The 21,125-nt window shown below is 40.7% G+C and overlaps 3 protein-coding genes across 4 annotated transcripts; 2 read left to right on the top strand and 1 right to left on the bottom strand.

Annotated features, from left to right (window-relative positions):
• Positions 1-579: 579 nt before the first annotated feature.
• On the bottom strand, positions 580-8,960 carry LOC139206782 (zinc finger CCHC domain-containing protein 7-like). The gene is made up of 8 exons (XM_070836372.1): positions 8,145-8,960; positions 6,608-6,660; positions 6,084-6,194; positions 5,362-5,532; positions 5,122-5,157; positions 4,737-4,835; positions 4,243-4,363; positions 580-1,438 (listed from the first exon to the last, which is right to left on the bottom strand). Exons 1-8 carry the CDS (start codon positions 8,521-8,523, stop codon positions 957-959), a joined length of 1,452 nt encoding a protein of 483 aa, XP_070692473.1. The 5' UTR covers positions 8,524-8,960; the 3' UTR covers positions 580-956.
• A 975-nt stretch (positions 8,961-9,935) lies between these two features.
• LOC139206803 (paired box protein Pax-5-like) lies at positions 9,936-13,710 on the top strand. Its single transcript, XM_070836405.1, has 6 exons — positions 9,936-9,978; positions 10,097-10,262; positions 11,227-11,424; positions 11,499-11,539; positions 11,624-11,731; positions 13,400-13,710. The coding sequence occupies exons 1-6, from the start codon at positions 9,936-9,938 to the stop codon at positions 13,576-13,578; spliced, it is 735 nt and encodes a 244-aa protein (XP_070692506.1). The 3' UTR covers positions 13,579-13,710.
• A 2,802-nt stretch (positions 13,711-16,512) lies between these two features.
• Positions 16,513-19,911, top strand: LOC139207364 (signal-transducing adaptor protein 1-like). 2 transcript variants are annotated; one of them, XM_070837064.1, is made up of 10 exons: positions 16,513-16,808; positions 16,899-16,970; positions 17,230-17,346; positions 17,566-17,622; positions 18,065-18,267; positions 18,515-18,646; positions 18,835-18,904; positions 19,180-19,282; positions 19,362-19,550; positions 19,688-19,911. In XM_070837064.1, exons 1-10 carry the CDS (start codon positions 16,707-16,709, stop codon positions 19,807-19,809), a joined length of 1,167 nt encoding a protein of 388 aa, XP_070693165.1. In that variant the 5' UTR covers positions 16,513-16,706; the 3' UTR covers positions 19,810-19,911. The 2 variants fall into 2 exon arrangements, with proteins under 2 accessions (XP_070693165.1, XP_070693166.1); XM_070837065.1 differs by having other exon boundaries at positions 19,362-19,560; positions 19,688-19,778.
• The last annotated feature ends 1,214 nt before the right edge of the window (positions 19,912-21,125 follow it).

Here is a 21,125-nt window from a genome sequence, read left to right as displayed (position 1 = left end):
ATGGGAGTTTCACATCACCGCCAAGTCACATCCAATCGATCAGAGAGCTGTAGCTCGACATAAGGCATTAAACGTGACATGCTTGGAAGTAAATCACTCAAACAACAAAGTGAGGAGACATTAAATATCGTACAACACCTACCTGAGAGAGATTTGTTTAATTAGCGGCGGTCAAGGTCGAGTTTTACTAGCAGCTCGTTATCAGAGTTGACTACTTTAGTCTGGCAAACCCCGGGCAGCTGCTCAGTTCATTAATAATTCAGCAGCTTCATACCAGAAATACTATAAGACGACGCTTTGAAACCAAGTGGCTTCAAACAGCGTTTAGGTAGATGAGCTCAACATACGCCGATGCTTAAAGTCTCCTCCGATGTGCAATTTAAACCTAAACCCCCATTCTTATGCTTCAGCGTATTAGACGCCACACAATAATCTTCTGTCTGTGGACGTGCATTACACGCGATGTTATCTGGGCATTCATGTTTATTGTCGATGTCTTTCTCGTATAAATATCATCCTTTACAAAGACTGATCGAAGTTACATACTTCTGATCTGATTTCAAATATTTTAATGGCAGAAAATAATCAGTCATTGTAAAACTGGCATTTTATGTATGGGTTTAACAAACCTCAATCTACAACATGACACATGAGCCAAAAAAGCAGTAATAGGGTGTAAAAACATTTTCCAAAATACTGTATGTTGCTGTATGGGCACAGCCAGTAAAAATAGCAGTAGATGTACTTGCAGAACAAGGTTAAAGTACAAAAGTGCATTCATACCAGTTACACGGAAGATGAGCATCCTTCAACTGTATATGCTATTCTACAGTTCCTTGTATTCAATTATTATTATTATTATTTTTTTTTTTTAAATCAGATGGATGCAAAATATTTTTTTGTTATCCTGTTACATTTGTGTACTGTAAAAAATAAAAACAAAAAACAACCACACTCTATCTCCTTCGGTGTCTTACTCTTTGTTTTGGGGAAAGAAGGTTTTCACTACAGATGTCCATGTCACCATGGGGATATAAATCCCCACGTTTTATCCCATCTCTCCTCTTCCACCTCTCTGCTTCTCTTCCCTTCCTGTTCCTTCTGCCACCTGCCTCATCCCTCTTCTTCTGTGGTGGAGGTGTGGACTGCTTGTGACCATGGAGTGGGGACCTGAAGGGATCTGCAGGACAAACTTCGTCATCAAAGTTCCCCAAGGATCTCATCAGTAGTCCTCCTTCTCGTCTGGCTTGAGCCTCTCTCCTCAGCTTCTTCACCTCCCGTCTCTCTCTGCGCCTTTCTGGCCACGTCTTCCCTGCCCTGCTAGACATCTCCTTTGACCTGCTCCTCCCCTGGACTGGCTGACTCTCCTCACCGCTCTCCCCTGTTGGTTCAGACACCTGCTGGTCTGAGAGAGGCAGGGATCCAGCACTCATAAGCTCTGAAAACACAGCATTGATAGAGAAAGTTCACTTGATAATCACTCTTAGTCTGTATCGTTGCAGAATATATATATATATTTTAAAAAGTGTAATCTGAGAGGGGTTGCTCACAGAGACAAAAACACACAGTTATCAATCGACCCTCAGCTTTAAAGTGTTTTAGCGTCTTTCAGCTCATTATGTTGGTTTCACAGCCTGTAAACTTTACTAGTTTGATTCACTCTCACTGCTCTCACCCATTTTCAACCACAGTAGGCAGTTTTTTCTCAGTGAAAAAAACTGATAAAACGAAATACGCTACCTTCCCAGCATGAAATGACAGACAGAAAAAGTTAGAAAGCACAAGAGCGAGATAAAACAGAGCATGAAGGACACTGAATATTGGATTAACACTCATCTGACAGTTAATTAGGTGCCTCTTCCTAAAACAAGTGCAGTCAAATACAGCAGTCCTGCAATAAATCCTCCCTTCATGAAGGTGATACTGTTCAGCTTTTATTGAAACAGTTTGAGACACATTAATTAAATTGTATGGTCATTTTGAAGGCTGTATTTTGTAGTGTTGTATAACTGTATTGTGTTAAAGTCTAATAGGTGTTTCTATTATTTTGGCCACCCAATTTATATCATTCAGGGTAGGCTAAATGACAAACTTCTCTGTATAATGCAACACAGTTGTACAGCACCACAAACTATATCCTCCAAAATGATCACTGAGACGAATAAAGACCTCTCTAAAGGAGTTTCAACTTTATTATTATAACCTTCATGATGGCCGGATTTATGGCATGGTTTATATTGTACTGCATTGTTTTATCTAGGTGTACCTAATAAACAAGCAATTAGCACTGTTAATTGGCCAGTGCATAGGTGAATGCTAATGTTACTTTGTCTTCTGTCTCTTAATAGGTAACTGCTGACAAGATCACCATAACAGCCATATAAAAGGATAATGTGTATTGTTCTGCTCACTGCAAGTGGTAAAGGCAAATAAGCCTAAAAAGTATAGAGTGGAGAGCATTTTTGCTGACCTTCACTGTTTCAACATCTGACTTTGCTGCAGTGATGTACAGGTGTACTCCAGGACCCTGTGACATCACTGTTGGGTGTTGTTACCACTGCAACAAAGCGCGCTTCTGACCACATCTAGGATGGGTGAACCAGCAGAGCCAGTTCATAGGAAAATAGACTCTCTGACATTCATCACATACAAGCTAGCCCACAAATTATTTGGCAAAGATGAGAGGAGGGGACAGCTTCAAGCAGCATGGCAACCAAATAGAAGAGAGTGGCAAATGCAGCTTTTGAGACGAGAGACAAAGATCCTGAATAAGAGATATGAAAGGAGCTCTGTCAAAGAGGGAGACAGCATCAAAGACCTGGTATAACAATTGTGCAGACTCAAAAGAGCAGAACATCAGAAAAATCAAAAGGTGACAGAAGGACCCATCAGGCACCCTGATAAGCCTTAACGAGGCTGTAGAGGAGTTCTTGGAAGGAAACATAGTGACCCTTGCAGGAAACATGGTCTTTTGAACTCGCTGCAAAGGAGCCAACACTACGGAAGATCAAAGACGTTGTTAGGAGAACAAGATCATCTGCTGTTCCAGGCCCCGGCAGTATGCCTTATGAAGTATACAAGAAGCTGAAAGCTTCTCCAACAACTAAGGAAGCTTATGAGAAGTGTTTAGGTCAAAGGCACCATACCACGGAGCTGGAAAAGGTCTGAGGGTGTTTTATACGCAAGGAAGAGGACAAATGGTTCAGAACGATCTCCTTCTCAATGTAGAGTACAAGATATTTTCTTGTGCTCCGGGGTCCTCCACTGAGTGGGAGGTAACATTGGTAAAGTTGTAGAGATTAGAACCTTTCCATATCTCACTCCTACTGCGGTCAGTATAACATGCTTGCACACACAGAGGATGGCGTAAAGGACCCCAGCTGTAAAAGCTGTAAAAAGTGTCAAAGCAGCTCTAACTGAAAGCCAGTATAAGTGGCACCCTGATAAAGTCTTGTTGGTCTTAGCTGACACATTGGAGAGGTGCTTAAAGTGGGCAGTGACAGAATTAGACCTATCTCCTTTGTTCAGAAGGGAACCAGTGGCTGCAAAGTCCAGATGTGGTCAATACCACTCTACATCAAGTCATTGTGTTGTGATCCTCAGAAGACAAGAAAATGATAATGGTGGAACTCGGAGTGCCACAGAGCAGGGTTGTTAAGAAGCACATGAGACGAAAACCTCAAAATAATCAACCTCTAGTGCAGGACTGCAGACATAAAAGGATGGAGAGCATGGCTGTTCGCTGCTGAGGTTGGCTGTAGATGCTTCCCTGCAGCTCCTGTTTGGCAACTATTCTTGGTGTCAACTGAAAGGGGAAGAGGGGTAGAATTCGGCAGATGGGGCAGGAAGCGGAGAGAGTGCCTCTTGCTGGATATGAAGTTGGAGAGACGAGAGTAGCTGGAAGTTAGGGGCAGATGGGCAGTGATTTGGCCAACCCACCAACTGGAGGGTGTCATGGTTGGGGTTGAAATAGACCATGAAAGTTGTGTCTGAGGACATCTGCTCCTGACTAAAGGCTACAGTTTTGTCATTAATAGGTAGCTGGAGAAAGCACCAACTGGTGTATGTACACTAAAAAAGGGAACCCTTAGAAAACTAGATGTTTTTTTTCCCCAATCAGCTAAGATTAAATCCAAAATCCTCCCTTATATATTGTATTCACAGATAAAACACATTTATACAAATGTTTACATCATTGGATGAAAAATAATACTGTTTATACTATAATTAAGGTTTTGTCACCTTTGGGTCTTTTCTGCATCGTGGTACGAAGTTGGATGATGTCCTCCATGGTGTCGTAGTGGCACACATAAGGCAGTGAAGGAAGAGTACCACCATTGACCATCCTCCTCTTAGTACACTCCTGATTCCGACAGAGAGGCAGAGACACACAAATGCAGGGAGGAGAATAAGAGAAAAAGTGAGCAATAATGCAGGATGGTTGAGAACGGTGCTGTTATAAAAAAAAAAGTAATTGAGGGAGAGAGAAGAAACCGTAGATGGAATTGAAAGTGAAGGATGAAAGAGGGGCAGGTACAGTTAAGTCTAGTCCAAAAGAAGATACAGACAGAGGGTGGATAGTACGTTGTACAGAGGGAAAACGAAAGGATGAAATTAGACAGTTTAAAGAAAAAAGCAGAGAAAGAGATGGATAACAAGTCAAGGTAGGTGAAGATCAAGCCAAAATGAAAAGAGACGGTAAAAGTAAGAGAATGATTCTTTTAACAGCTACTCACATAGCCATAATGTCCCCTCTCAGAACAGTTGTAACAATGGGCTTTCTTATGTTTGAGGGTGTGCATTGTCCATGGCCTGTGTGGGGCCCCTAACTGGATCTGAAAATAAAAGATCAAACAAAAAACTTTTTTTAAACATGGAGAGGGACTTCAGCTGATTTATTTTATCATTTTATCAAAAGACATCCATGCATTCAAACTTTAAATTTCACCACATGATTAAGATGCTCATTTGTCACCTCTTTCCTGTTTGGATAACTTTAATTCTCTAATTTTAGACAAAATCACTCAAAACTGAAATTGCTGCTGTTAATACAGTCAGCCAGACAGATAATTGTTAGAAGTGTTGTGCATCCTGCTTAGTAAAGTTAAGACTTAAACTCACTGTCAAGTGATATTGTCTCCATGTATCAGGGCAGGCCTGAGGAAAGAAAACAAAAGAGAAAATTACTCTTTTGAGTAACTGCTTGCTGAGATCAAGCACAAGTTCATAAATAGGGCCCACGCATGCCTGAAGCTACAAAATATGTCAGCACACAACTGACAGATGCTTTCAAAGTTTCCTTCAACGCACCAACACAAACATTCACAGGGGCCAGACCTGGGCACTGGAGGACAAACTCACATCAAAGAGGTGTCCTGACATCCCACAGCGCTGGCAGTGTTGGCTCCACAGCGGGGGCCTTTCACAGGGCCTAAAGCCATGTGAAGGCAGTCCACAGCTGGGGCACGGGCGGCCCGGACAGTCCCTCTGGATGTGGCCCTGGATCCCACAAAGGACACAGATGGGACATTTCTGCTGACAGAGAGACAAAATAATGTGTTAGGGATGGGTGTTAAGATCTTTTTAGTCAACCTGTGCAGGTGAGAGTGGAACTGCTTCAACTTATGTCTCACTCTGCCTTTGGTGCAACTTTTAGCAGACAGAAACACGAAAGACTGGGTAAGCTAGTCAGTTAGAGCAGAAATCATCAGAAACATCTAAAGAAAAAGTGTTATCATACATATCACACTATCATCTATTTTTCAACTTCACAGCATAATTCCTTGTGGCAGCACAGCCACATATTTAATGTTTAAATAGCTGAAAATATGAGGGATGGTTGTCAAAACAGGGAATAGACCAAAAGACATCCATTTCAGTATTTTGCCAAGCAGTGGAAAACATAGAAAATGAGAAGGGGATAGCAGCTAGACTAAACCACAGTGTTGACCAATGGGTTCTGAGCAGCTGTTTAGGTATTTCAACCTGAATCGGTAATATCTGCTTTATGCCTATTTAATGACAGTGTGAAACAGTATTATGTGTACGTAAAAGATAAATAGTGGATGAGTGTGCTCCTTTACCCTGTGGTAGTAGCAGCTTTTAGCAAGGTGTCCTGTTCTGTTGCAGATGTTACAGATCAGAGAGCGGCCAGGCAGAAAATAACGGCCGACCAGAGATGGATCAGCTCCCCACTAGATAATACGAGAGGGAAAAAAACATGATTATTATTACATTATTTAAAAGACCACACCCAACTGTAATTTCAAAAACTATTTTCTTTCCTTCTTTTGCCACATTTTTCTAAATCCATACTGAAAATGTTATTACTCTGAGCTTTACAGTTTAAGTCTTTACAATAAATATCCTTAGCATTGTGAGGAGTAGCCCTAATTTTTCATCTTATATGTCAATGGCTTGTTTGCATGTTGGCATTTCATGCATGCATACATTTGAATTTACTTGAACAATATTTGCTTTTGAAGTTTGGCAATATAAAAACAGCACTTCCTGCTATTCAACTAATAGTAACTGAAATCTGGATAATAACAGTAGATTTCCTTGAATAAATTAGCTTTCCTGAAAATTAATACATATTAAAAATTACCTTGTCTTTCTCTGATACAGCCCAGATATCCTCGATTGATTTGACATTTTGATCTGAGATGGAGAGAGTGACAAGGAGGAGAGCATTATTCTTTGTAGACATAAATGTAGAAAATAGTTATAATTCTCTGGCAGGAAACCTATTTTACAAATCATGGATTGGGAAGGCTTTTTCCCAAGCCTTATAAATTTTACCTTTTCCAGGTATTCTGTCTTATAAAGCTCTCTTAGGCTTAGAAAACTGATGAAAAACACTCGACCTTCCCATAAATAACTATCACCCAGTTGATGTATAAGGAAAAATGTAAAACCTCTCCACTCCAGTGGAGCTGCTGGCGGGCAAGACAAGATGGAGTGGTTGTGCAGGGCAACGTCCTGGTGTGAACATGAGCATTTTCATTAATGTGAAGCGGAGCATCTCTGAAAACCTGCGTGCATGCTGAGCAAACTGTCTCTGTAGGAGTTTTAAAATAAACTGCACTAGATTTACAGAAATCTCTGCAGCTCTCTGTATCTATGGACTGTTTTTGCATAAACTATATCTACAGAAATGTATTTCTATCTAAACTCATCTTTACTTTTCTGTATATGCTCCATGTATCATGGAGTTATCTTTTAAACTGTTTTTCTCAGTCAAAAAAAAAAGATAATAAACCAGCTGTCCAAAAATTTTAATCTTTAAAACTTTATCTTATTTGAAAGTACCTAAATAGCAACGTTAGCATAGCCTGTTTTGTTTGTAAGTATATTCAACATCACTTTGCATCTCAAGAGGAAATACGTGCCCACAGGTAAAATAACAAAATAGACAGAGCTGTGTCCTCACATTTCAACTAAAATCATAATCAGAATTATTAAAATCCTTCCTTTAATTAAAATCACCTTATTTTAAATAAAGAACAGATTTATCTGTAACCACTCCAATTGTTATTTACTATATATATTGTTAAATATAAGAAAGTGGTAATACACATTCTGGGCCCTGCTTTGTTGATTTTTTTGGTGATTCTTTTTTATTGTTTTCTCCTCGGGATCGCACCACAGCCACAGACTATCGGCTGTTAATTATCGTTATTCCCATACATACACCTACTTGAGTGCAAAATATTTGTACAATCGCATACTGACAGGCACGTTAGTTTGCACAGTGGCTGCAGCACCTCGTTTACATCGCATTTACATGTAAATCATATTCAAACGAAACTCAACCTATTCCCATAGATTAGTAGGGATATTCTTATGCAACACACACACACACACACCCTCCACGTTCAGAGGTGAGACTAAATACAGGCTACAGTCAAGATGTGGAATTTGATTCTTGTTGTAATTCTTATCATTATTACACAGCAAAAGCAGAACCATCAGCACATGTTGCTTGTACTTTACTGACAGCATTTCCTTCCAGTAACTATTCCAAGCCCTACAATGCATATTTAACTGGTATAAAAACTGTTTTCTTGCAGAGGTAGACTACTCGTGCAGAATGGGAGACAGCAACAAATGTGAATCCAGAGTATAATCGTGTATAGTCAAACCTTCATCTTCATCAGAGTTGTTCCAGTAGCTCAGGTTGAGCTGGATGCTTGAGTCTCCCACCTGCTCCTCTTTTCCCAGGATCATCCACTCCTCAATGGGCTGGTCACTGTCTTCCTCATCCTGTAAATCCAAGCTGGTGGTAGGACTCGGGCTGCTGTCCTGCAGCGGCCGTCTGGAGGTGATGTTGAAAGCCAGGAGGAGAGGGGGAGAGCTTTCCCCGCTGAGCCTCGCAGCTTGGTTGCAGCTGCTGTGATATTGCAGCTGGCTGCACTTGAGCTCTCCTTCACTTTCTGAACTACTTAAGTCCTCAATAAAGAAAGGGGGGTCTTTGCCGCCTTCTTCGCCATCATCGTCGTCATTTTCTTTACTGTAGTCCATAGTATGGCCCGAAAACAGCAGCTGAACAGCGACACCCAATGACGGCTCACCTCACTGCTATCAAACACCGGCGGCTAATGGCTCATTTATCACATTAACTTCTTAATAACTGGCGCCGGGCAGAAGTAAAACTCCCTGGTATAGGATTTCTGTCTACAAGTGTGTAATTATGAGGTAGGTATGAAAACTATACTGACATGTGGGTTAACATGCTATGCTATGCTAACGTTAGCTAACGTTAGCTCTGTAGTAGCTGCGGCAGTTCAACAGCTAACTTAGCGAACACATCCAAGTGAAATGTATAATGGCACTTTTAGGGCGCTCACCGTTTCTAGTTCGCCATATCTCGGTCGTGACTTCACACTAGACAAAATTTCACCCCATTTAGCTGTATGGTTGTTACTTTACTTCTTGTTTACAGGCTTTCAGCACTTTACCCGGCGTTTCCGGGAATTAAAACGTTGGACAACCAAAACTGCCCCCGGAGTTAGATAAACATGGAGATTGGTAATAATTACACTCTGGAAAGCCCTGGATTAGAATTGTTAATGCATATACTTTATCGTTTGCAATATAAGATGGTACACTGTTTTGTTATATTTCCATTATTAATGTCTCGCTCACTTGCTGTAAGACACGGTGTAAGTTTATTTTGTTGTTGTGTTTGCTGGCAACAGCTTGTTGTTCCCATAGCAACGACTTCCAATCTGGTAGCAAATTAATCGATAACTTTAGCAGTCAGATAAATATGGAGGAGTGAAAAGTACGATATTTAACTCTGAAGTATATAATGTGGCAATATAAACAAATGGAATCACTCAATAAATGTAAGAACTTCAAAATGATATTGTGCATTTTAAAACCTAACGCACGGTGGATATTTTATGGGCCGATTCCAGCCTTTTAGACTATATTTATATTACTACGACGACGTAAGTGAAATGGGTTTAAAGGGCTATGGTGCTGGGCTTCCACAGTAGAGATGCTCATCAAACTTTTAACACATTTAAGTTTATTGATGACTTAGTAGACCATCACATTGGACAATCAAATGTATATCACTGAACAGCCAACTGAATGAAAACTTGCGGTGTCTGGAGGCGCTTGTATAAGATGACCTGGGCTCAACATTACTTCTGTTTTTTTTTTTTCTGATTTCTAAAGTCGTGGCCACAGCTCTGACGCTTTAACGCAAACAGGTAATAGAGCGCGTACACCCGTGCGTGCGCGTCCTGCCAAAGGCTCATACCGCCTACCAGGCTCAGGTGCTGAACGCGGACTGCAGCCACTGCTTAGACAAAAACACACTGCACAAAATCTGAACAGTGCTCTCTTAAACCTTGAATGAGCGAGCAATGTGCCGTCCTGAAGTCGAGTGAGGCTGGAGACGTCTTAGAGTCAGACCGTCTGTGATGGACGTGCGCTTTGGACAGGTGCCGCTCACCGTTACGCACAGTGAGTAACCACGTTTCTTCTCACATTAAATCTATGAGGTGCCACCGGTAAGTTATATTCTTACATGTGTGTGTAGCCTTTTCGTGTTCGTGTCTCACTGATCCGCTCCGGTGCGCAGGGCACGGCGGGGTGAACCAGCTCGGCGGTGTCTTCATTAACGGGCGCCCGCTGCCGCAGGTGGTGCGGCAGCGCATGGTGGAGCTCGCTCAGCGGGGCGTGCGTCCCGGCGAGATCTCCCGCCGCCTGCGCGTCAGTCACGGCTGTGTCAGCAAAATACTAGCCAGGTAAGGGGATCCTGCTTCGTTACTTATTTAGCCTATTTACGAATTCATTAACTCATAGACAGAACTGTCTGTCATGAAGCAGATTCTGGGTGACAGTGGTGCTGCTTGTAATGATAATGATAATACTATAATTGATATATACTATAATTGATAATAATATAATTGATAATTGTATAATACTTGACAAAACAAAGCAACAAGTGGTACAATGTTCACACACGAAAACCACCCACATCCTAAAAGTGCATTATGTTTCTTTTCATGGCCGTCCTGGGATGTGTTATTCAGAATGTAATGTATTTTTTTCTTTTTTTTTACAATACTTAAAAAGTTAGGGATATTCGGCTTTCAGGTGAAATTTCAGGATGAACCACCACCAATACGTTTCCTGGTTCAGTTAGAATTGGTATTTTAACAGTCCTCATCGTGCTGTTCACATTCTGACATCATGAGACCAAGACGACACCTAACTATTGATCAGCAGCATCTCAACACTGGAGGGTTCAAACAGGTCCTCAGGCAGAAGTGTCCACTGAGCTTAGAGGGTCACAGAGTGTCATCAGCAGGTTGCAACAGAGATACAGAGACTGGAAGAGTCACAGAAAGGAGAGGAGTGGACGTCCTTTGGCCACATCCCAATTTTACGTTTACCCTCGTTTACCCTCCACTGTTGTTAGATTTTCTTTCAATAAACTGTTTAAGATGAAGAAACTACCATTGCATGCTGATACTTAAATGTCCTACTTTCATGATATAATATCACTGTAGCATTAACTTTTTACATTTTCCATAAATTTCACCTGAAAGTCGAATATCCCTAACTTTTTGTGAACCCTGTAAATTAAAAAGAAGACCTAGTGGAATCTATAGCAGTTCTTTATTCCAACTCACATATGTATATTTATTGAGCTTTTATGAATGTCAGCCATCCTGAGTCTGACTGATATCAATGTTGTGAATTTAGGTACAATGAGACAGGGAGCATCAGACCAGGAGTGATCGGGGGCTCTAAGCCCAAAGTGGCCACTCCCAGAGTTGTGCAAACGATCCTGCATCTGAAACACACCAACCCCATCATGTTCGCCTGGGAGATCCAAGACAGGCTGCTGCTGGAGCGAGTGTGTGACCGGGACAGCGTGCCCAGCATCAGCTCCATCAACAGGTACGGATGGACTCGTGTGTTGCGACACAGAGGCTGAAAACTGAACATTGAGTGAGTTAATTCTGTCTTTACAGGATCATCAGAAACAAAGTCCAGTCGGACTCTTGCAAAGTTGGTAAGATTTTCTGTCCCTTTCACTCTCTGTTGATCCATCCGTCCCTCTCTATTGTTTCCTTGACTCTGACCTTTGACCCTGCAGTGTCACCAGCATCGTCCGTTGCCGTGGGAACAGCCTATTCCTCTGAGACCACCTATTCCATCAGTGGAATTCTGGGAATCAGGAAATGCAGCAGCAAAGATAAAGAAGGTCTGTGGGCATGATTAGTGCATAGTTTCACCGAAAGCTGGAAATAAATAATCCAAATGTTTGAGGATTCAGAGACTTTTAAAAACACAAGGCGTTTATGACATGTAAAATGAAGAAATATTTCACATTCTGAACTATTTCTCACTTTTGAGCAAATATGTGCCACTGACCAACTTAACTCCTTTGTACAAAAGGGAAAGTTGATCAGAGTGAGTGTTCTTGCTTCAGGGGAAGGGAATCTTAAATATCTTCTCTTATTTTCAAATATTTCTGAATCCTCAAACTTTCTGATTATTTTCAGGTTTACATGAAAATGTTAAATGACAGTGTCTGTGTGTATGAGTATGTGTGTTTCAGCTTGACATGTAGCAGTAGGAAAATCACAGGTGTAAAATAATAAAATTAATGAAGGCTGAATTTCATTTAGCTGTTTTGTAAATAGAAAGATCGTTCCATTAACTTAAATGCAGCCACAACTTCTGTCTCAATGACCAGCTACCATTTTTTTTACAGTATGTAAATATACTTTTCTTCATAGTATTTGGACAGTGGATTACAGCAAACCAATTCATTTTTATGTAGTAACAGAGAAAGATGCTATTGTTAGTCTAACTGAGACTTTAATGCTACTGCCTCTTTCAAATTTGGAAATTTAACAAAGTGAGATTTAACACTTTATTCATGTTTGTTTTGCATGTTGTCTTTACTTTTTCCACAATTTGGTTGAATTTTCTTCTGCTGCTTGCAGATCCTCTGTATTTGTCATATACTGATTAGTGAAATCAAGCACATTTGTTATACAGACAAACATATTTGAGTGTGGTATAATTAATCATGTCACATTTCTTGTGTGATCGCAGCACTGACTCAAGTTGATAAAATAAATGAGTATGTTGGACACAACTACTGCACAGTTTTCTCAGAGCAGGCATGTAGGGGCTAGTGGAAAAGATCTTTAAGACACTTCACTGTGACTTTAAAGGTTAGCTTCATACTTTTTTATACTCATACGATCTTATTCGATTTTCTAAACCTCAGAAATCCTATGGGTGAAGTCAGTGATTCTACATGTGTTTTGTTTCATTGTTTTCAGGAATTTTCTAAAGCACAAAAAAACACTCGACTCAAATCAAGAAAATTATGAAGCACTGATGCAACAGCATTTCTGAAACCATTTGTTTCAAATTGTTGCAAAAAAGAAATAACCTTTCTCCACTGGCAACAAAACCAAATGCAGGACTCCAGACTAGATAAAACATGGTGTGTAGATTACAGAGCAGAGATTACAGTCGATTCTCTGTGGTACCAGACCACACAGCAGACTGATGAGTAAAGCTGGTGGTCCTGTGTTAATATTACTCTGGTTGACACAACCTCCGCAGCAGGAGACCCACCTCGCCGTCCCAGGCCTCTGAGCCAGCAGGCCCTCTGCTCCTCCACACCTCCCCCTCACCTCAGCCTCTCATTACAGGCCCACTTACACCTCCACTCTTCCATCACTGCAACCATTAGAGAGGGAGATTGCACAGACAGATGTGTATACTTACAGCATGCACATGCATGTTTTTTGTCATTCTACTAATTAGAAGAAGGGACGATCTCAGTAGGGGGGTGAGGGGAGGAAGAGAAATAAAAGGGAATCTGGACAGAAGCTCTTTTGTTTTGCAGGAGTGGAAGTCTCCCGTGGCGTCTACCACGACCAGCAGTGTCCCTGTAATGACGCCTGGGGATGGTCTGACCCCTGTCTGACCTCTCTCTCCAGACTCGCCTTTTACCCCGGCCTGCCAGCCAACCATAATCCAGACCTCCTCGGTCAGTCTGCATCAGAATACTTATGTCTAATGTGACCTCAGCTTTAATGCATTTCTCAAAGGATTTTCTCTCATCTGTCCTCTTCTTTAGGGCCTCTGTGTCATTACAGCTGAAAGCCCTCAGAAGAAAGAAAATAAGTCCCAAAGACAGGAAGAAGATTTCAAAACCGGATTGGATGTAATTGTAATTATTACAACATGACAGACATCGAGTTAACCTAAATCATAATTACAAACATGTTGAAATAAAACTGAAATGACCTCACCCTCCTCATATCTTCATGTTTTATTTACATAACTTTGGAGTCAAAGAGCACAGACATGCTGCTGTTTCAGGGGCTTAACAGAGCTTCATCAGTCCAACATATTATCCCCCATCCCCATCACCCCTGTGGCCATGTCGTCCTCAGTGGCTGAGACTGGTTTAAGGGAGCATCATTAGACGCCTCATGATGGAGAACAGTGAATGTTTGCTCTCCTCAGAGAGTGTCCCTTGGCCTGCGCTCCAGCGTGACGAATTAAAGGAGGACATGGGAGATGCCAGAGGGACCAGCAGGGTCAGAGAACACAGCTGAGAAAGTGGCCAGAGGTGGTCATCGGTCTGAAGGAGGCATGTAGAGGAGGTGGTAAATATTTTCACTGTGTTTCTTCATTTGAAGCACATGCACACACCCACAGACACACAGCAGCATGCATGTTGTACATTCACAAGTACTTGTGTGGGCGACTGTTGGGATTTGTTTGTGTTGTAGATGTTCAAATTTCAGCAGTTTTGCACAAAATCTGTGTGCATTTGTCTTTAAATTCAAAGATATGATACGATAAAATATGAGATATAATTTATCGCAGATTATCTCGCATTATCGCACATGTCAAGTCAAATCATTTTTCCTCTGAAGCCCAAAATCTACATTTTTTTCACAGACAGTCTGTTCAACATACAACGCCCTTGCTCCCTCGAGTCTAAATTTGAATGAGAAAAAACTTTAATGATAAAATAAAATGAACAAAAGGAGGTAATCCTCTTCCAGGATGGACAGACCTGCAGTAGGTGTCATATATACAGAATAGACAGAAGTGGCAGGAGTTAAATTACAGTATGGAGACAGAGAATGACAATCTGGACATGTATTAGAGGCCTGTATCAGTAGGGGGCAGTCACTTGCCTGGTTATAGGCAACAATATCAGCAAGTTTGCACAGAGCTGAAACTTTCAAGCCGCAGCTCATGAGGACAATTGGTTAACACAGGAGACATGACTCTGATTCACTTTTACAAACAAGTCTTAACCGGCTTCTCACCCTGCAGCAGTCTCCCAGTAATGAGATGTTTCTAGGCATTAGTTTTGTGCAGCCACTTCTCCAGTGGGCATCACGAGACAAGCCGTGGTTGCTGGATTAAAGTGACACAGAGCAAAACCAGGCAACCCAAAACAGAGCTCTTATTTTTGGTCTAGAGTCCTGAAAACAAAGTCAGCAGGGAGCCAACCGAAGGCCTCAGGTTGTGTTCTGTGATTCAACATGAGCATTAAAAAGTGTATAATAAATCTGAAACTAACATGCAATGTCACAGGTAGAAAACACATTTAAATTCTGTTTTTGGTTGCAACGATGAATGTTACACATGAAAACAACCTGTCAACAGTTTTCATTGCTAACTATTTTGTAGAATTCTTAAAAGGCAGGTTAACATCAAACATTAAAAATTATGGACACAGATGAATTGGTAAACCATCTTGCCTCACTGTTTTCCCTCTTTTATTTTACAATACATTATGGGAAATATTACAAGAGAAAGAACACATACTGTAAATCCAACATCGTATCCAATATTGTTAAATACTTACATGCAGGCCTATTTTATGTGTTTTATTCCTGTTTGTAGGTAAATAAAGGTGCATTGGCTACTTTCAATCAATATTACAATTCTGATCAGTGGGTTTCACTGTGGGCACCCAGAGGACACACAGTCATTACATTACAATGCCTGCTGTCTCAACAACCAGAGGGGCTTCATCATCATCATCATCATAATTGATGATCTTTCTCCACAGTGTTGATCACCCAGCACCCAAGATGTGTTCACCACCGTCTGGCTCACATCATCAGCATCTGCAGGGAGTGTGAGCAGGCAGCAGAGGGCGGTGCTGACACTAATAATCTGACAGAGTTTTTAGATGCTTCAGCTGATGTTATTATCATTGTGAGCCTTTTGGTGGTTTAGGACCAATAAGAATCAACCACAAACACTAAACTGGGATTGGACTGACTGTACCATTACTAATATCAGTCTACTATAAACCTACAGCTACTATTTATAAATGTGGATACATCAGAACAACTATATCAGTGTAGAAAATAGAAGAATAACAATAACAACAACAACAATAATAATAATACGTTTAAAAAGTTTTAGCTACTAACATATCTGTCACTTGTGACAAAAACTACATGGTACCACTATAAAATAGAGAAATATTAACTAGTTAACTAGTCAGGTGTTAAAAACACCCTTTCATCTTTTTATAAATACATACATACTGTATCTATAAATGTTTGCAGGGAGAATTTACAATAATCATGAAATTATTCATGTAGGCTTCAGATTTATACATGCTGACTTTATAGACTTTATCTTCATGTATTTATTGTCAGTAATGTTCATTTCATTTAATTCTTTCATCTATTTTCTTTTATTAATGTCTCCACAATCACATCAAGAGTACAATAAATACAAACTGAACCTTTTTATGGCACTGTGTGTGTGTGTGTGTGTGTGTGTGTGTGTGTGTGGGGGGGGGGGGGGGGGGGGGGGGGGGGGTTGTGCAGATGCATTCTTGCATGACTCATTGCTTTTTAGTGTGTGGTGTAAACTTGTCTTTATGCCCAGGTTCAAAGTACAGGAGTGGATTTTTCATTTGGGATATTCTACCTGCTTCCTCCTTTAAAAATCACTACAGTGTTTCCTCATTGGGGTCAAAACAGCACTGAAGGGAGAGGAAAGCTTATCAGCACATCTTTATAGATCAGTAATCGTAATAGATATACTTAAGACTCAACAAGAATCTCTCACTGCTTTGAGAGCTGCACGAGGAAACAACAAGGAACAAAATTTTCTCAGGACCCAACTGAGTTGAACCAAACCAGGCAAGGAGAAGCTGGACGATGTCTGCACACCCCAGAGTTGTCCACAAAAGGAGGGCGACTATCACGGCTCTGCCTCTCTACTACTCTGGACACCTGCTGAAGAAACACAGCAGTGAGAAGGTGACTCTTTTTAATGTTTGAATGTGATAGCTGTGTCAAGTGCAGAAATTCAACATGTTCAACATTCAACATGACTGTTATGATTTTCAGGATTTCAAGAATTACTACGGAGAGCTCCGTGCAGCCACGCTCTTTCTGTACAAAGATGACACACAGGATACAGTAAGAAACTGTTTGACCTGCTCGTCTATCTTAACTTTATTAATAGGAAAATTGTGATTTAAAAGAATATATTTTTACATGATTAATTAAACTTTGCTTGCCCAAGAATAGAAATGCATACATTTGTTTTTCTGTTAATCATATAATAACAGAAAAACAAGCAAAAATATTATTTTAGATCAAATAATACATGTTCGTGTCTGATAACATGAGAATTCTCACCTTTTTGTTTGTTTGTTTGTATGTTTGTTTGCTTCAGTACATAGAGAAGCTGGAACTAGAGGAGCTGAAATCCATGGAGTTAGATTGTCCATATATGAAAAAGGCGCCAACTATCTTCACCCTCACCCTGCCCACAGAGGAGGTGCAGCTGAAGGTGTGCCCCAGATTCTTTTCTGTTCCTCAGGGAAAAGTCAGCCTCACATCCACGCAGCCCAAAAACTGGAAGGAATCCACAAAAGCTTCCAAATTTACAAAGAAAGTCAAAACATCACATGGACAGAATTTTGAGTAAATTAAAATCACATTGACCCCAAATTGTGTTTTTTGTAAGCAGCACATAACCAAACTGTCTGCTGTTTGTGTGACTGTGCAGATGGACAATCCTGACACAGGAGAGGAGTGGAGGGGTTACATCCTGACTGTGATCAAAGTAAGCAAACACACAAACACACACACACACACACACACACACACACACACACATAAGCTTAACACCAGGTCGAATATTGCTTTGAGTTCGTAAAAAAGAAATAACCCTTAATGTGTGGATTCAAACCAGCTCCAAGAACATATATGTAACTATACATAAAACTGGATATAGATCAATGTGTGTTTTTTGCACCATTTTTGGAAATAATTCATTGCTGTGTATAATACCTCACCCATTTGGCACACAAAGCCAAATGCAACAAACATTAAAAAAGTGTTTCCTGGTTAATAATTAGGCCAGACTTTGGATCATGAGGCTTTCAGACACATGATTTCTGAGAAAATAAAACAGCATAGTAAGGTGTATTTTCTAACCTGTTACCAAACTGTGTCAAATTGGCGGTATTAACACTGAGTAAAACACGAGCTCTGTTTACCTGCAGAAAGAGATTCCCAGTAACCTGCAGCTGCTGCCTGGCCAGATGTTGCTGCTGCAGGAGGTTCTGGCTCAGGAGAGGAGAAGAAATGCGCCCACGCAGCGTCCAGCCCTCCCACCCCGACCATCCTTCCTGCTCTCAGCATCCCCCTCCCCTTCCCATCCACCGGCCAAAGGGGAGCCTGATCCCACAGCCCCTGAGATTCCTGCGTGAGTTGGACAGTCTCTCTCCTGAAAATTTCCTTTTCAGATTCTTCCTCCTCCTCCTCCTCCTCGTTACCTCCTCTCTCTGACGAACTCAAGCACTTCCTGCTATTTCTGCCTGCCAAGTATCACTTATCACTAATAAAGGGTCAGAGGTCAGTCAGGAACCCTTGACATCTGAAACAACAAACCTGCACCTTTATCACCTTCACTGGGAATGAGCAAGTTTTCATTTTCTCTCTGATTCCTGCAGGTGTTTCCTTAATGTGACTCGGCAGGAGGCTGAGCAGATGTTGGAGGCAAATCCAGAGTATGGAGGCATCATCCTCCGCCCATCCACCCTGACCAACAACTACGCCCTGACCCTCAGACAAGTGACACCCAGGTCTGATAGATAGATAGATAGATAGATAGATAGATAGATAGATAGATAGATAGATAGATAGATAGATAGATAGATAGATAGATAGATATATTGATTGATAGATTGATAGATTGATTGATTGATTGATTTCATATATAAAATGTATCATAAAATGTAGTTCTTGTTCTTTATCCTCTTCCTGGTGTCAGTGGGCATGTCATGAAGAACTTCAGAGTGACCCCCACAAAAAAAGGGTTTGTCATCGAACTGGACACAGCAGTAAGTCCTGTGGCTTTACAACATTTAATTGTGGCGTACAGTGAAAGAAAATTCAAATGTTGTCATGTGACAAGTGTGCTGAGATTACATAAGGTGCTAAAACGGCACAACATTTATGTAATCATTTGTCTGGAATACACAACAGGATCAGGATCAGAATCCGTTTATTATGCTTGAACCTTCCACCCACATCTAAATCAAGTCAAGCAACATGTGACAAACATCATTTGCCAGTCTTCCTCTTTGCTTTTCCTCATGTGTCCTCTCCTCTCCAGGTGACAGTCTCCACCTTGAATGATGTACTTCAATACTTTGTTGAAAAGACAGAGTACCGTCTTCATCCCTACTTGGTATCTCAGCCCTACGACACTCGCATTGGTGAGGAGAGACACCGCTGTCACAAATGGCCTCAGGCTCAGTACCAGATACAGATACTGTTTATGTATGTATTCAACAGATGTGCCACCTGCTCCAAAGTGCATCAGCATCACCTCACCTACACCTAAAACAATACCCAAGGCACAAGTGGCACCCATGCTGCGCTCACAGACTAAAGAGGAGCTTCTGCCGCCTCCAGCCAAGCCAGTGGAGGGTGAATACTTGTGTCCTGATGATGACAGTCCCCATGATCTCAAAATAAAGCTAGGTGAGGATGAGTGTGAATATTTGTCTTAACATTACTACTTAACAGAGCTGCTTTGGTTTTGTATCAACATATTTGTATGAGAAAGTAAAGTCGGTCTAAATGAGTGAGTGACGTTTGTATGTTTTTGTATGTTTAAGTTAAATTGGATGAAGAGTTTCGGGAAGTTTTAAAAATACGGAGGGAAATCACAGACAAAGCAACTAAGGAGGAAGAGGAAGTCATCACATATGAGAATCATATCAGTAGTAGTAAGTCGTAAGTCCCATTCAAGCGCAGCACTGTGACCTAAATGCAATGGATGGATAATGCAGTGAATATAAGACATGTTCTGTCACTGCTTGGTAAACACCAGACAAACGGACAAGTTTAGAAATGTTCTAATTTCTTAAAGCAGGAGTCTCAAACTCAAATTATCTGGGGGGGCTCTCGCCAGGTTGGTATCTATGTGGGGGTTTTAACAACAAAAAAATAAACAAAACAAATAAATTAGCTGTCCACCTCCCTAGAAACTGTTGATGCTGCTCTGTGTGTTTATATTGCAGAGTTAGATAAAGCTTCCTACATGTTGAATGTGAAAAGAGTGTACAGCCATGCTACTGGTGTGTATTTTGAGATGAATGCTAATGTCAGAAGGCTAACATGCTAACTCCAACTTGCTGTTGTTTACCAGGTTCACCATCTTAGTTTAGCTACCTTGTTGGGATGCTAACATGAGCCAATTAACATTAGCCAAGACGGCAGAGGCTGATGGGAATGTCATTACTTTGGCTAATATCTGATCACAAGTCAGTATTATTAGTACAATCTAACATTTTGACCCTGTGATGGTACTGGATGAAAAGTCAGTCAAAATGGTAAAGATTCAACCTTCAGGGAGCATGAATGTCTGTCCCAAATGTCTCGTCAATCCATCCATTTGGCTAGTTAATGAAATATCGCAATAAAAAATTTCTATTTCAATTTCTTGGTGCTGCTAAAGGGAAAGTCAGGGATCACCAAAACCATTGGACTTGAATGAATATTTGTAGATTATTTCATGAAAACTCAATGAGATTAGGATATTTTAGTCTGCAATCTAGCTGTTAGTTTGAGACCCCTGCTATGTGGATACACATGATCTTCACAGGATAACATGCTACAGTATAACATTAACACAGAATACAAGATTATTTTATCATTTTTGTGATGAGAGATTGTTTACAAATCCATGCATGAAGCTGTAAGTGATATGTTAATTGTGTACAAGGGAGATACAGTCATGTGAAAAACTTAGGACACCCCATTAAATATTCAGTTCTTTGTTAAGAAATGTTCACATATCGATGTGTTTTTCGATAATCTTGTTTTTATTTATCTCTGGAAAAGAAAGTGATTTAATTGCAGGTAAACAACAAAAATTTACCTTGTTTTACTCATTAAACAAAAGATATACAAAAATGCATATTCTAACTAAGGAAAAAGTTAGGACACCCTACCCCCTAATAGCTAGTCTTACCCCCTTTGGCTGAAATAACTTCAGTGAGACTTCTTGTAGCCATCTGCCAGTCTCTGACATCAGTCTGAGGAAAGTTCGCC

This window comes from Pempheris klunzingeri, chromosome 9 (assembly GCF_042242105.1).
Source record: "Pempheris klunzingeri isolate RE-2024b chromosome 9, fPemKlu1.hap1, whole genome shotgun sequence".
NCBI lineage: Eukaryota > Metazoa > Chordata > Actinopteri > Acropomatiformes > Pempheridae > Pempheris > Pempheris klunzingeri.
The sequence above is the reverse complement of the archived record's forward strand: the minus strand, read 5'-3'. Positions and strand labels throughout refer to the sequence as shown.